Raw genomic sequence first — 14627 nt, 5'->3', positions numbered from 1 at the left:
CCTCTGGGTCAGAATATGCTACATACCTTGAATGCTAGGGAGAGAAAGGGAAGAGTCTTTTGCCTCTGTCTCCATTAGCAGAGGCCAAGTAAGGCCATTGGTTCCTAACCTGAAAGTTTACTCCCTTCAAATTCTGTTTTGAGTTTCATTAAACTCAAATCTCTTAATAATAATTTAATAATAATAACTTTAATTCTTCAAAGTTTAAAGAATAGGATAGGGAAAGAAATGACAGGAGAAGAGTTTTGGGCCACTCAATTTCCAAATCAAAGATAAACACCTAATTTTGAGGTGTTTCTTTGTTTTGTTTCTGTAATAAATAGCAACTAATATTACTGTTAGGAGAAATATGGTTAAACTACATCAGCAAAGCAAATAAGGAGATTTTCATACCCTCACAGATGATCCCTTATAATATATTACAAATGCTATTGATTCAAAAATCTGGAGGACAGGCCAGTTTACATAGTAAAAAGTTCTAGTTTTGTTCCTTGTAGAAATAGTAACCCACTCCAGTATTCTTGCTGGAGAATCCCATGGACAGAGAAGTCAGGTGGGCTATAGTCCATAGAGTCACAAAGAGTCGAACACAACTAAAGCAACTTAGCATATAGTAAATGCCAGCATTTTGATAACAAAATTAACACTTTTTAAAGAAAATATGCACACATGTTGACATGGAGGTTTTATAAATTCATGGTTTTATCATATCAGTTTTAATAAATACAAATTATCTATATCACATGCAGAGTTGAAAAGAATTTTTTAACTTATTTTTAAACAGACATTTTAGACTCTAGTTTATGGAATTAATTACAATCTTTCTCTCTTTTTATATATAGAACAAAAAGCCAAAATTGCATAGTTAGGGACATCCAAGTTAATGAGGTTTGCTGTATGGAAATTTCATATGCTCACAAAAAGATAAGGAATGTTCACATGTCACAAAAATGCTATTTTTATTGTAAAAGGAACATAAAATGGCACTGTGCACCGCTTGGAATCTTACAAAAATCCAAAGTTGAAAAGCAGTAGGTCGAGTTGTGTTATACGAACTTGTATTATATCCAGTGGTCGAAGGAAAAGCAGAAAGTGAAATGAAACTCTGTGGACATGTACAGACCATTTCTGCTACAACGGCAAGCAAACTCTTCAGTGGAAAACTTCAGGAGTCAATAAGTGAAAGTCACTTAGTCATATCCAACTCTTTGCAACCTCATAGACTATACAGTCCATGGAATTCTCCAGGCCAGAATACTGGAGTGGGTAGCCCTTCCCTTCTCCAGGGGATCTTCCCAACCCAGGGATTGAACCCAGGTCTCCTGCATTGCAGGCAGATTCTTTACCAGCTGAGCCACAAGGGAAGTCAATAACCATTTGTAATTCTACCTTCACAGAATTTATCCAGAGTAGAATTTTAAGAGTCACTGTTTTCTACAACTCTCTGGCCATAGAGCGATACTTACTTGCCAAGAATTTTACAAGTGGTTATGATTTAGTAAACCCTCCAATAAAGTTACATGAAGTGAAAAAACAAAAAGCTCAGAACTCAGGACTCGACTCATCAATAAGCATACTTCAGTGAACATGGGCCCACATAGTTTGTTATCTGTTTGATGGATTAACTCAGTATTAAACAGGAGATGTATCAAAGTTTATGACTTATCATATTAAAGCTTTGTGATGTAATTATTTTCAGAAACAGACACATCCCCAGTCAAATACAATGCAAATTTAAAAATTCTGGGATCTTAAAGAAGCAGTTAATATAAAGAGAAAAATTATAATACTTAATTTTTTTAATGTCTATAGAGGTGAATTCTAAGAAATACCATGTGAATTCTACAAAAGTCAATTATTTTCATAATTAGAAAACAGCATTATATACAAAACTTGCTCATCAATACTATATTATATTTCAGAAAATATACAGAAGGCTAAAAAATGGTGAAATGATGAACAGGGTCTGAGAACAAAAAGCCTATTAATGATTACTTTTCTTCCCCCAGGTTAATCTGTAGAAAAGTAATTTTAATAGCAGTTAACACTACAAAAATTTGGTACGTGTCATGATACCTATAATGCAGATATCAGCTAGTCTAAACATAGATATTCAATGTATGGATGTCAAAGTCATTTTGTGAGAGGTCATCCCAACAAGCTTTAAGTGAACTAGGTGCACAAAATTAACAGAGATTTAATTACATACCAGTTTAATAACTAAACCACAGAACTTCATAAAAAATTATTAAATATATTCCAAAAGTACTTACTTTATTTCTGTGGGAGAGTATCATTTGCCTGTTCTAATAAAAACAGTAAATTTTTTCTGTGAAGCTGTAGTTTATATATAATAGCTTGGTGGTATAAAATTCATTACAGTAGATGTCAATATTTGGACATAAAATACCAAAGGAGAAACCATATTTCATGTTCACACTAATTAAACAGGTCTACTCTCCCCTGTGCAGCACCAGTTTAAGACTAAAATTAATACAAGGTTACCTGAATGACCTAATTCCATCTGTAAGAAAATTTTTAAAATCACCTTTGACATATAATGCCAAGAAAACAATCTATCACAATGTGATAAAACAAAAATGACCCATGGGATTTGTTTCTTACCTGACTCCTTCCACTTCTACTCTCCTATCCCAATATTCTTGAGAGAAAAGCTTTTCCCACCAAATTGTAACAATTGACTTCTGGTTGTTTGGGCAAACTTCAGTTCAGCTAGATAGCTCAACCTCATTAAACTGAATGCAACTGTATAATGAACACCACTACTGCCTCACCTATAAACCACAAACATGCAAAAACATTTCAGAAGACCACTGTTCCTTTAGGTTTTTATTCTAGCTCTTGAAAGGATAATTCTCTAAAAAAATTAAAAAATAATTAACAAAACAATTTCATACATCTCCAAAAGAAACACACAATTTCTGCAGCAAAATACATGATTCTATTTATATTACATATTCCAAAACTCCTAATATTTTGGTGATTTAGATTCTTACTTCTTATTCCTTTTTACAATAACTTTAAAAAAATTTTGCCTTGCTAACACATCAGTACCTACTATATGTACAGACTACAAAACTTACCCAAAGGAAATTTGTTAAATTAAAATGGACAATTTGTCTTTAACTCACAGATTTTAAAGTTTTTTAAAGATTTTTCTGCCTTAAGAAAAACAGCCAACTTATATTCAAGGGCCAAAGACATGAATTTCATCCCCAAATGCAACTTAATGGCTCAAAGAATAAAATTCAAATAAATGATAACCACCTATGAGGAAATTGCTCATTTTAAACATAAAAATGCTGTGTAATTATTTACCATTTGTGAATAAATCCATTAGATGAATCATTAGAATGTCATTATTAAGCAATAATGTAAAACTATTAGGTGAAGGTGTTTCAGAAAAGGAAACCAAAAGGCTAAAAGATCTCTATGTCTAAAACAAGCATGAAAAAAACATATTATAGGCAAGTTTACATCTTGAGTAAGCTATACATAGCTAAAAATAAAAACATAAGTTTTCCTGATCTGATACACAGAATTCAATAAAATCTACATTATCAAATAGTACAATTTCCTAAAGCACCTAATAAGCAAAATGAAAAACAGAACTTTCTCTAGTTCAACATAACCTAAAAGTAACAGTATATTGCTTAAACAAAAGAAAGGGAAGAGCAAAATCAGATTATCAAGGTAAATTTCACTTTATATAAATTTTACTTGCTATTTTTGATAGTACTAAGTAGATGCCATGAGTTTTATTACTAGCAAGTTATTTGCAGTGAATAAAAGCTATATTATACTAAAATAATTACATAAGATCTAACTAAATATAACTGAACAATGAAAACAATATTAACGTTTTTTAAACATGCTAACTCCAAATCACTACACTGGAATATTAACAGTGTAGTAACCTTGTACTTCAATTATTACCATATCTAACAAAAAGAATGCTATGAATCAATTATTTTGAAAAACACATTTAAAAAAGAAGAAAAACTGACTTTAACATGGCTTAGCAGACACTCAAATATTACTGTACTATTCATTTCATAATAAAAGAAACCAAGGAAACTAAAAACCAGCTCATTACTTTGACATACCATATCTACTATGCTCTTAGGATAAAGTGACAATCTTAATTTTTTTGTTTTCTCTAATAGTTTATTACCAAAACATCTGTGTACATAATTTTTGAAAAACTTTTAGGAATTCAAATGAGCAGTTAACAAGAGGAATTTCTTTCTTCTAGCGCTCCTTCTTTGATGAAAACTTTCCAAAGTTTCATGTGTTGTTCCAAGAGTGGTCCAAAAATTTCAAAAGCCTTATGCCTCATCCTAAACGCAAAACATTCCAGTAGAATGAAGACAAAATTTAAAGTCTTGCATCATAAATTGAAAAAAGGGTTTCTTGTATTAATTCTAGATTCACATAGACGGTTATGAACTATTCTTTGAAAAAAACATTCAGACGAAAGAAAATTATCTTTTGGTTCCATCTATAAATTCAGTAACGCAATCTCAAGAAGCTGTTTCAATACTTTAAAAAATATATAAAAATTAAAACAGGAAAGTTTTTCTTTCAGACCCTAAGTTTTGTGTAATTTTTCTACACAAAAGTATAGAAATCAGCAATCTAAGCCCTTAATCACATTGGCTGTCAACAGAGCGAGTAGCTGATTGAGATGATATGCTCCTTACTTCACAGTTCAATTTAATCATAAAGGTACGTCACCAGTGTTTAAATAAATGCAGCTTCATCTCTTCATCAGAAATACTTCCCGCCATTTACTAATGGAATCCAGCTTGAAATTGATAACCATATATCAGTGTTGAGACAGGAGTCTTGGAAAAAATTTTGTCTTCTGACAAGCCAAAGAAGTAAAACGATGCTCATAATAGCCATTTTGATGAATCCAAAGAGAAGAATGAAGAAGTTACTACTATAGTGACTATCTTAACCAAATGGAATTGTTGCTTCAGTTTCTAGCATTGTAGAGCTATCATACCTTGCCTCAATGTCTTCACCTATTAACGTTACCTTATTAGGGTTGAGTTTGAGCCAGTTAGACTTCATTCCGGAGGTTTCTGACAGAAAATGAGACATCTGGGGTATTGCTCCTCCTAGATTAGATGAGAAGGAAAGGTATAGCTGGGTGTGGTTTGCTAACTTTGCATTTTGACCTTAGCAGAAGATACAAAGCATGGGATTCATCATCAAGATATCTTATTTTGTTGGCTGCTTTTTCTTTTTTTGTCCCAACTATTGACTTTCAAATATTCACTTTTGCTTTCATAAGCAAAGTTACTCATGGTAGGGACTCCAATTTTTCCTCTAGGCATCTTCAGGTTGGAGTTCTTTAATTTTCAGTTCCAAGAGGCTGCAATGGCAAGGCAGATGATTTGCATGTGACAGCATGCAGCTCAGAGCATGACTTAAGCGAAAGAAACGAGTCTGACATTGTGTTTGGAGTTGATGTTGCAGACATGGAGAAGACAAATACAATGATTCAGCGTTGAAGTACACAGGCCTCTTGTCATGGCTATCTGTATTCAAATTTATTTTGATATTTGTTAGTAAGCCAAAAGCCAAGCCCAAGTCAACACACGTATTTTAGGTTCATTCTTCAAAGTTTAAAAAAACAAACATAGTCAAATACTCATACTAAACTTCAGATACGTGAAAATTTACTGCCTTGTATATTACTCTCAGAAAAGCACTTTTTCCACTACTCAGTGATTTTATAAAGAAATCAAATATATGTAAATGATAACTTCTAGAAGTTAAAAGAATGAATACTGACTGCTACCTTAAACTATGTGAATGAAACCTCCCATTTGGATTTCTTTTTCGTACAGGGTGAAGCACCAAAATATCAGGGCCTGTGTCATAACTTTAGCAATCTTCATAATTCAGAGCTGCTTAACAAATAGTTCCTCACCCAATATTAATAACAAGAAACAGCTGGCAATTAATAGTCAGATCTTCCATCTCATCTTTTCCATTTTTTCATGAAACTTCCTCAGGAATTCCTAAAACAGAACTGAAAGATAAGTTCTAAAACTCAATGAATCCTGATAACTTCCATTGCTTTAAAATAAGGTTGCTTTACAACAAAGGCATTCATCAGCAATATTAAATCCTATGGACCTTGATAAATTGTCTGTTTCAAAGGAACACCAGTCCTGTCAATATAGTCATACAAAGAATGTAAGGCTGACTTTTCAACTTCAGAGTTTCCTGTTTTCAAGTAACTTCTACTCACAGAAATGGTAAGGCACAAACCTATTATTTATCAGTGTTAACTACAATTATTGTAACAAATTGACCCTTATGAGTAGTGGCTTCATAATTGTCTTAAATCTGCTTCATTTATATAAATTGAAAAACAATTCCATGAAAGTATTACTAGTTAAATCTCCCAACAGTTAATTTAAAAGATAACTCCATAAATAATATTTACCAAGCTATTTCTAGATTCTGCTTAACACAATATATATTTTAAAACTCAAACACATCAAACCAATTGCATAGGAGGCCATAATATCAGAGCAATACCTGATATATGCATGCTACAAAATCTGATCCATTCTTGTCTAAAACAATTATGCTTTTATTGTTAAAAGCAAACATTATCAAGAGACAAAACTTTTTAATTAACATATTCATACCTTCATTGATCTGATTCTCTGACGAAATTACGCTTCCTGAGGGCAAGGAACCAACTGCACTTGAGCCTTCCAATGCCTGCCTCTTTTCAAAACTAAATTCTGGAAGTCTTGGAGCCTGGGGTCTGGTTTTTCTTGCAGGATTCAAGAAAAAACAGTAGGCACAACGAAAAGCTGTAGAGTATTAAAAAAAAATACCATAAACCAAAGAAACTTTAAGGACTAGTCAAGTAACCCTCAAGATTATTTTTACAAAGAACCTTTCAAAAGCCATTTATTCCTTGTGAAATTACACATGGTTTTAATAATATTATGGCAGGTGTTCTAACCAAAGTTTATTTTAAAGCATATTTTTAAATTAGTATTAGACTTATAATATCAATTTAAAGCAGAAAAGATAATAAGTTATATAGCAGGTTAACTAACAGCAAAACAATAATAATGATCTAAATGTACTACAGAAATTACATTTCTAGTCACCATTACTGCTGCTGCTGCTAAGTCGCTTCAGTCGTGCCCGACTCTTAGTGACCCCGTGGACTGTAGCCTACCAGGCTCCTCCGTCCATGGGATTTTCCAGGCAAGAGTACTGGAGTGGGGTGCCATTGCCTTCTCCACTAGTCACCATTAGGTATCTTAAAAGCCAGAACTTTACTCATCTGCCCCCCAAAATGTTGCATGTTATATTTGAGAAGCATGATTAATTTAGTTCAATATTTTTAATAGCAGCTGCACATGAAAATATTCTGAAGAGCTTTCAAAAATTCTGATGCCTGGGCTCCACCTCAGATCAACTAAAGCAGATTATTTGCAGGCAGAACCTGGGCATCACAATGTTTAAAAGCTCTTCAGGTTAATTCTGATGCACAGTGAAAGTTTAAGAATAGCTAGCCTCGAAGTTATACATTGTATGAAGAAAAAACCTGAGTAGTCTTTTCTGCTTTGCTCTGTGTTCTATAATATGCCCGAACAACACATACAGAGCAAAACAAAATGGCATTACGTGGGAATTGGCACAGAATGAAATATTTAATAGTAAAAAATCTAACTGCCAAATAATTCTTACCAATATACTCAAATTCTTCTTTCAAAGCCATGCCATTGTGAGAAAAACACTGCTGACATATAAGGGCATACCTACAGTAAAAGGAAAAATGAACAGATGAGTTACAAATGCAGGCGAAAAAAGCAGGAGAAGCTACTTTAGCCACCACAGCTAAAGTACACAGTTAGATTACATAGCATTTAATGTAGCTGCTGCTGCTGCTAAGTCGCTTCAGTCGTGTCCGACTCTGTGCGACCCCACAGACGGCAGCCCACCAGGCTCCACCATCCCTGGGATTCTCCAGGCAAGAATACTGGAGTGGGTTGCCATTTCCTTCTCCAGTGCATGAAACGGAAAAGTGAAAGCGAAGTCGCTCAGTCGTGTCTGATTCTTAGCAACCCCATGGACTGTAGCCCACCAGGCTCCTCCGTCCATGGGGTTTTCCAGGCAAAAGTACTGGAGTGGAGTGCCACTGCCTTCTCCTTTAATGTAGCTAGATGTGCCAAATAGATATTACTTTGTAAACAATAAACAACACTCTTTATGACAACAGTGAAAACTTCAATTATTTTAAAATATTAAATATCAAATTAAAAATAAACTAAGAAACAGTCAAATAAAATTTTCTTACTAAGTAAGCAGAAACGTATTTGATAACAGAACACTTAAATTTTATTGTTTCCTAACATATATTCCTGGGGATGATAGACCCCAAATCTGTGGTCAGATAAAGAGTGGAAAAGATGAAGCCTCTTAGAGATTCACAAATGAGTATTATTAAAACCTCTGTGAAGTCTTGTAGTAAAGAAATGAATTTAATTTTGTTTAGTCCAGTCCAAAGGTTAATTTCTGTATATCATGATTTCTTAGCTATCCCAGTTACACTTAAACATCTTCCACATTTTCTATTTATATACCCTTTCTGTTCTCTGAGTAAGTACTTAATAAATACCTGGCCTTATCAAACAACATTCTATCTGTTTTGAAGAACATATAATTGTTCACATTAACTTTAAATTGTATTCCCTTTATTAAGACAATAATATTAACAATAACCTTGTCAAATATCTATTCTTAAAATATCCTAAGAATTATTTAAAAGTCTATACTATGACAATTGCTCTGCTCATATCATACCTATAATCCTAGAGTTATTATAAGGATAAATTAAAATAACTGGAGAAGCATTTTGGAACTGTAAGTGTCAAATACATGAAACTGTCACTGTTATTAAAATTATCACCATCATTAAGTCCAGTACTTACATCTATAAATCTCCAATTCTTATAACCTACCAACTTTTCACTACTTACAAACTCTTCAAGTTCAAAAGATTCAACAAAATGATTCAAATTCTCTAAAAATAATGTTATAGCAGGGTTATAAGACAGCAGTTACAATTTTTTTTGTTATATATAATATGTTTTAAAATATTTTATCCAAATATTTTATCTAATCTACTATTGAAAAATAACTGAGTATATACTCTTTTGCAGGGCCATAAAATACTTCATTACGTTCTAAAATCAGGAAACAAGAACCACAAAATCATACAACATTTAGTGCATGTGCACATGTGCATACACACACACACACACACACACACACACACACACACACACACACACACACACACACACACACACACACACACACACACCCTCTCTGACCAATAAACTTTCTTCATTTTCATTTAGCTACACCCTAGTCAAAATTACCTGTTCTGCGGACCATCACCAACTAAATATTCAACAATTCTATCCAGAGCACCTCGTTCTCGAGGCAGAATGGGTCTTGCTAAAGGTGGACCAGGAGGATGAAGACCTAGTAAATAAATATACACAACATTTATATGTGTAAAATACATTTAAACTTCAGTTCAGTTGCCAAGAACTATCTATGCTTGTTAAGAGTTTTTAAATGATTTTAACAAAACAAAAATGATATTATTATCATCTCTGTATTCAAATTTTCATTAAAAATACTACACTGCAAAAATATATTTATATATGTGCTATATTAGAACCAGCAACATAATCTATTAAGGAATAAAACTATGTTGAGTTCTGTACAAATTAATTTTTTAAATGCTCAGACTCTTAAAAGCTTATGTAATAGTAAACTAGGAGACTTCCACTTTGTACCATAATACAGTAATCAGAGTCAGATATAATCTCCCACTTTAAACAACTAAAATACCATGTAAAATATATTATGCAATGGTTTTAGAGACACTGGATATCAAATAATGTAGGATACAGATCCCTGAGACACATAAAACAAATAAGATGAGCGCTACAACTGCCCCAACTTCTTGTCTGGAGAGTTTTCCAGGTAGCAACTCAGGCAGAATAAATTCAGGTGAAGTTCATTAGTCTCCCTGAGTTGAAGAGAGAAAGCTGAAACGCTGGAGAGGCCAAGGCAGGTTGAGTTCACTGGGAACAGTACCAGAGAGGAGGGAATGCAGAGAGCCAGAACACCAAAGATCTGCCCAGGATGCAAAGAGGACAGAGAAAGAACTGCCCCCAAAATACTAAAGGTAACAGTGCTCACATGGGGCCAAAAATATCACATGTTCCCACCAGCCAGGATGGAAAACTTCATAACTCACAGGTCACTGGGTAAATATTCAGAGAGGCCTTGTATAGTAATTTAAAAATATCCTGTACCCAATACAGTAAAATTTACAATGTCTGACATCAGATAAAAAATTATTAGTCATGCAAATTGGCAAGAAAATACAACCCATAATTAGAAGAATCAATCAAAAGTGACCCAGAAATGATGGAGATGATAGCATTAATAGACAAACATATTAAAACACTTATTATGACTATATTCCATATGCTTGAGAATCTAGATGAAAACTGTAATATGTTAAGCACAGACATGAAAAAAATTTATAAAAGATCCAAACTGAACCTCTACAGATGAAATCTACAATGTGTTAGATTAAAAAATTCACAGATGAAATGAACAGCAGTTTGGACATTACAAAAAAATTAGTAAATCTGAAGACAGCAATAGAAGCCATGCAAAATGAAACACAAAGACTAAAAAGATTTTTAAATGAACAAATCATCAGTGAGCTGTGGAACAACCTCAAGCATCTAGTATACATATAATTGGAGTTCAGAAGAGGAGAGGAAGAAAAATTGACTCAAAGAAATAATACACAAAAATTTTCAAAATCTGATGAAAACCGTAAACATAGACCCAAGAATATCAACAAACCCTAAGTACAAGAAACAATTTCGCACCAAGACACAGCATAATCAACCTTCTTAAAACCAGTGACAGAAAATCTTAAAAGCAGTCAGAAAAAGATACATTAGTAACAGAGAAACAAAGACAAGAATGACAGATTACTCATCAGAAAATAAGCAAGCAAGAAGACAATGAAACAGTATCTTTAAAGTTCTAAAAGAAAAACTATCAAATTAGTGAAACCATCTGTATTAGTGAAGACATCTTTTAAAAATGAACGCAAAATGAAGACTTTTTTCAGACATACAAAACTGAAAGAATTCATCACTAACAGAACTGTACTACAAGAAATGTTAAAAGAAATCCTTCACGCAGAAGGAAAATGACATCAGACAGAAAGCTGGATCACACAAAAGAAAGAGTACCTGAAATGGTTACCATGTGGGTAAATATATAAAACATTATTTACATTGCTTTAAAAAACAACTGATGGCTTAAAGAAAAAGTAATACAGGTTTCCCTTGCTATCCAAAAGTTCCCATGAAAGCTTTCGTAAGCCAAAATGGCATAAAGTGAAGAAGCAATTACCTTAGGACACATCTTGCTAACGGATGCACAAAATAAACTGAGACAAAGCACAGATGCTCACAGACAAAGCTCAAAGCTATGACGGCTTGATGATGAGATGCTGAGTGTAGTTCCCAGGGAAGGAGCTTGGTGGTGCCACTCTTGCTGCTCAGGATGCACGCTGCCTCTACAACGGCTCGCTGCAAAACAAATGCTGAACGCTATTTTCGCTTTTCATCTGTTTTTTGTAAAAGCGAAAACCTTCTTCCGATTCTTTCAATTAGTGGAAACAGGGACTAATGTAGGTCTTTCATAAAAGCAAAGTGGTGTGAAGTGAACTTTCAAAATGCGGAGGATATCTGTAATTCCTTGTGGGGTTTATAACACATGTATAAGTAAAATGTATGACAACAATACCACAAAGGCCAAGGGGAGAGAAACATTAAGTATACTGTAGTTCGATTCTTAATCTGTATGAGAACTGGTGTCATACCACTTGAGATGAACTATGATAAATTAATGATACATACTGCAAATTCTAAAGTATCCACTAAAATAACAACAAAAAACCACTATAGCTAATAAGGCAACAAAAAAAATGATTAAAAGCAATCATAAAAGATACTCAACCCACAAGAGGCAAAAAACAAGAAAAGTAGCAGAACAGATGGGACAAATAGAAAACTAGAACAATAAAAGATTTAAACTCAAACCTAAACATACCAATCATTACATTAAATGTAAGTGGCCTGAGCATCCTCACTATAAGGCAAAGATTGTCAGAATGGATAAAAAAGCAAGACCCAATAGATGTTGCTTACAAAAAATCCATTTTAAATATAAAAACATAAACAGACTAAAAGTAAATGACAGAGAAAACTACATAAATATGCTAACACTAATCAAAAGAAATCTAGAGCACCTGTATTAATAGCAATCAAAGCAGATTCTAGAGCAAAGAATATAAACAGGGATAAAAATGTAATTTCATAATGACAAGGAGTCGATTCATCAAGAGGACATAATAATCCTAAACCTATGATGTATGTGCATTTTAACAAGGTTTCAAAACACATTATGTAAAAACTAAATACAAAAAGAAATAAATACACAATTATAGTTGGAGATTTCAACAGCATTCTCTCAAGCATGGACAGAATAAACAGACAAAAAATCATTAATGATACATAATACTATCTACTTAACCAACTTGATGCAATCAACATTTACAGCCATTCTACCCAACAGGAACAAAACATATATTCTTTACAAGTGAACATAAAGCATATACCAAGACAAATGATAGTCTGAAACATAAAACAAATCTCAATACATTCAAGAAGATTCAATAATACAAAGTATGTTTTCTGACCACAACAGAATTAAACTAGAAATCAGCAACAAAAAGACATTGGGAAAATACCCAAATATTTGAAGATTCAATAATATATAACTAAATAATCCAAGCTTTAAAGAAAAATAAAATTAGAAAGTACTTTTAACTGAATGAGAACAAAAAAAACAACATATCAAATTTATGATATGCAACTAAAACAATACCTAGAGGAAAATTTATAACACTAAACTCCTATACTGCTAAACACCTACAAAAGAGGATAGATCTAAAATCCATGAATTCAGTTTCTACCTTAACAACCTAAAAGGAAAGAGCAAATGAAACCCAAAGTAAACAGAATAAATGAAATAATAAAGATCAGAGTGGAAATTAATTTAAAAAAAAATACTAGAATAATAGAGAAAAGCTAGTTCTTTAAGAAGATCAAACTGATAAAGACAAAGCTGATAAAGCTCTGGTCAGACCAGTCAGGATAAAAAGGAAAGATACGAAATATTAATATTAACAATGAGAGAAATGACATAAACCCAGATAGTAAAGATATTAAAAGAACAATAAGGGTATATTATGAATAACTTTATGCCAATAAATTCTGTAAGTTAGGAGAAACAAATTCCTCAAAAGCAGTCTACCACAACTTATTCAACAAGAAACATAAACTTCAAGTTGCTAAAATTTTGTTAAGAATTTTTGCATCTATATTTATAGGGATATTAGTCCGTAGTTTTCTTTTTTTTAAAAAAGTTGAATTTTTTGTAAAAAAAACAAAAGGAAAAAAACTTCCATAAAGAAAACACCAGGCCTAGCCACTTCAACCTGTAACATTTAAATTTATTACTAAGAAATTATACCAATTCTATACAAACTTGTCCATAAAACTAAAAACAAGAAAATGCTTTCTCATACTGAGGCCAGCAATACTCTCATACCAAAACCAGATCAAAAAAATTACAAGAAAACAAATAAACAAAGAAAACAGACAAAACAAAATTATTAGAAAAAAAGCAAAAAGCAAAAACAAAACAGACAAGTATCTCTAAAGAAAATTGATGTGCACATTTCTAACAAAATTTTAACAAACTGAACACAATAATATATATAAAAAATAAAACATCATGACCAAGTCAAATTTACCTCAGGAAAGCATGGTAGTTTAATGTCTAAAAAAAGTCAACATTAAAAAAATCAATCAATGTATTTCACCATATGAAATAGTGATATTAAAAAAAAAGCATCTCAATAGATGTAAAAAAGGGATTTGAAAAAATCCATCATCTGTTACTGATAAAAACCTTCAGCTAACTAGGAATGGAAGGGTACTTCTCCTCAATCTGATAGAGGCTATCTATTTAAAACAAACAAACAAACGAACAACCCTACAGCTTACACTGAATTGAATGGTAAAAAAGTAAATGCTTTCCTCCTAAGATCAGTAATAAGACAAGGATGTCTGCTCTCACCAGTTCTATTTAACACTGCACTGAAAATGCTAGCTAGTGTAATAAGGCAAGAAAAAGAAATGAAAGGAATCTAGATTTAAAAGGAAGAAGTAGAATTGAATTTAGTCACCAACAATCTGGCAGCCTGTTTAGGATTTATTATGGAATCTATATAAAAGTTATAAGAACCAGTGACTTTAGCAATATTACAGGATATAAGATCACGATACAAAAATCAATTTCTATGTGCATTACCAATGAACAATGGAAACAGTTAATAAAATATTTAAACTAGGATAAAAACATGAAATAATCAGATG

At 32.5% G+C, this 14627-nt stretch overlaps 1 protein-coding gene across 29 annotated transcripts in view; it reads right to left on the bottom strand.

Annotated features, from left to right (window-relative positions):
- LNPK (lunapark, ER junction formation factor) overlaps positions 1-14627 on the bottom strand; it is a 96677-nt gene that overhangs the window by 3337 nt on the left and 78713 nt on the right. For 16 of the 29 annotated variants that reach the window (XM_081585361.1, XM_081585349.1, XM_081585346.1 and 13 more), the window contains 3 exons: positions 9456-9561; positions 7759-7829; positions 6696-6866 (listed from right to left, as the gene is read on the bottom strand). In XM_081585361.1, coding sequence (XP_081441487.1) covers positions 6696-6866; positions 7759-7829; positions 9456-9561 — 348 coding nt within the window. Of the gene's footprint in view, positions 1-1052; positions 1164-2625; positions 5571-5833; positions 6068-6695; positions 6867-7758; positions 7830-9455; positions 9562-14627 lie in introns of those variants that run through there. The other 13 variants (XM_081585352.1, XM_081585350.1, XM_081585351.1 and 10 more) reach the window with 9 other exon arrangements.

Source organism: Giraffa tippelskirchi, chromosome 3 (assembly GCF_054371585.1).
Source record: "Giraffa tippelskirchi isolate mGirTip1 chromosome 3, T2T-mGirTip1v1.2.pri, whole genome shotgun sequence".
Lineage (NCBI taxonomy): Eukaryota > Metazoa > Chordata > Mammalia > Artiodactyla > Giraffidae > Giraffa > Giraffa tippelskirchi.
Note: the sequence above shows the minus strand (reverse complement) of the source record. Positions and strands in the feature narration are given on the sequence as shown.